The 2,409-nt window shown below is 40.4% G+C and overlaps 1 protein-coding gene across 1 annotated transcript; it reads left to right on the top strand.

Annotated features, from left to right (window-relative positions):
* Positions 1–1,236: 1,236 nt before the first annotated feature.
* On the top strand, positions 1,237–1,767 carry LOC137988271 (putative nuclease HARBI1). Its single transcript, XM_068834310.1, has one exon. The coding sequence runs from the start codon at positions 1,237–1,239 to the stop codon at positions 1,765–1,767; it is 531 nt and encodes a 176-aa protein (XP_068690411.1).
* The last annotated feature ends 642 nt before the right edge of the window (positions 1,768–2,409 follow it).

Raw genomic sequence — 2,409 nt, 5'->3', positions numbered from 1 at the left:
TTTCACAAAACGCCTTTTTCGGGCCCGAAAAAAACAAATCTTTTTCCTGAGATATTTTACAGGTGATTGTGTACTCCCGAAAAAATTCCAAAAAATCTCGGGAATGTTTAGTGAATAAAAAATGGCTGCCATTGGAGCACTTTTAACCCCAAAATCGTGAGAAAAGAAAATATAGACAAAGAACAGTTTTGACTGGAATGAAAACATGCGAGGTAATTGAACGTTTTAGATTGTCACCTGAGAGAGTTGAGTGGCTTATTGTCAAGTTTGAAGGACAATTAATGCACAACACCGGGCGAAATGCTCCGCTAGATCTGGAGATTCAGGTGAGCAATTTTCCTTTTTTCTATGATCTAGCCACTGGCACTCTTGATAAAGAGGCCCTTTTCGAGTCTAGTGGAGGTTTCAAATGTTTATGAAACCTACTAGGTCCTGACAGCATTACGTTACTTTGCAAGTGGAAGTTTCTTGAAAGTCGTCGCAGACACCATGGGGATTTCCAAGGCTAGTGCGAGTCGCTGTGTTCACTCCTTTACCCAGTGTTTAAAGAGTATTGCTGGCGAATGGATTATCTTTCCCACATCAAGACAAAAAGTGAATGTAATTAAGTTTTACCATAGTTCTACAAAAGCACTAGCTAACTGTGAAGTAAACTCAACTAGTACTAGACATGCTCATTTGCATGAAAGGGGGAGCGCTTTTCATTTCCATTTATATTATCTATATTTCTTGTTTGCAATTTAGCGAAAAGTCCCAAATTCAACTCCTCTTTCCACTTGAGTAGACATATTCCTAAAAAACTGGGGTCAACAAACACACAACCCGTAGAATTTCGCACAAAAACTAACTTAAATTTAGGTCTTTTGCGATGAAGTTAATTTAATTACTGTTTTCTCCGCAGTCCGCATAGCGTGGTCGTTCGTCATGCGAATTGACGTAAAGTATTAAATCTGTGATTCAAATGATTAAAGAGTTTGTTCCAAAAATGTTGATTCATATTCTGATGCCCACATCTAACAGGCTGTTAATGAGACTCTTCAAGTTTTGAGCCGCAGTTTATTGCATCCGCCGTTTTAACTACTGTGATCTTTCGTAATAAACTATGACGAAATTTTACTCTATTGGAGCTTTCCCCAAGGTTATGGGGGCGGTCGATGGCATGCTCATCCCAATCTGTGCACCGGCAAAAGAGAAACACCTTTATGTTTGTCTAAGGGATTTCATGCCATCAACGTGATGGCAGTCTGTGATGCAGAAATGCGATTCACAAACCTTGTGGCCAAGTGGCATGGCTCAGTCCATGACTCAGCCATCTTCAACGGGAGCGCACTGCAGATTCACATGGAAACAAAACAGCAGGAAGGATGGTTGCTTGGGGACAGAGGATACGCCCTACAGAGCTACATTATTACCACCTTAAACCCTGACAAAGTGTCGAGTGCAGCAGAAGAAATTTACCAAAGGAGCCACAGGAGAACAAGTAATGTCATAGAAAGATCATTTGGCCTCTTGAAACAAAGGTTTAGGTGCCTTGATTTCTCTGGAGGGACGATGCAGTTCTCCCCATGCTGCTGCTGCGACATAATTGTTGCGATAGTGGTACTGCATAACATGCGTATCCTTGACAACACCCAACTTCCAGGTGGACTTGATGTTATGCAGCTTAATGGCAGTGATGACAGGCCTACGTATTCTGCACAAAACTGTGATGAATCAGGAGTTGCCAAAAGACAAAAACTTATCCAAGAAGTGTTTTCTCAAATGTAAGCGCCAATGCACATTTACTCACTTTAATTATTAATATGTTACAATAAATTTCAACACAACAAACAAGCAATGGACAGTTAAATATAAAGCTACAATGGGGCGGATCCTCTGAAAACATTGAGTCAATTGGAAATACAAAACTACCATGAACACTTCCTTTCAGATTTCTTATTTAATATACCATTTCTGCTTAAACCTACTGGCCACTATATAGTATTTAAGGGACTTGTCAGAAATTAGCAGGGGGGGTGGGAATTTTAAATTTGGGTTCGGAAATTAGGTGACCCATCCCTGCAATGGGAGCGAAGTTTGCTAACCCTCCCCTTGAGCTTGGCCTTAAATATCATGACCCTCCCCCTCTTGTATGAATGATAAAATCTAGTTCTTGCAATACACTAGGGTGAGTCAGTATTATGAAAACTCATAATATATTTCTAATCTGTTCTTTGTCATGCTACATACATACATTTTCGATGACAGCATTAAGAGTCCAACTGATCACTCGACTCTCCTATTTCTCCAAAGTCTTCATCACTAGAACAAGTGGGTCATGCTGCAACGTCTTCATCTACCTCACATTCATCATGATCATCCACCTCTTCCACACTGAGGGAGCATTGTTTGTTTGTTTGTGTGCTCTCA

Source organism: Montipora foliosa, unplaced genomic scaffold (assembly GCF_036669935.1).
Source record: "Montipora foliosa isolate CH-2021 unplaced genomic scaffold, ASM3666993v2 scaffold_412, whole genome shotgun sequence".
In the NCBI taxonomy this organism is placed as follows: domain Eukaryota; kingdom Metazoa; phylum Cnidaria; class Anthozoa; order Scleractinia; family Acroporidae; genus Montipora; species Montipora foliosa.
This window is presented reverse-complemented; position numbering and strand designations above follow the sequence as displayed.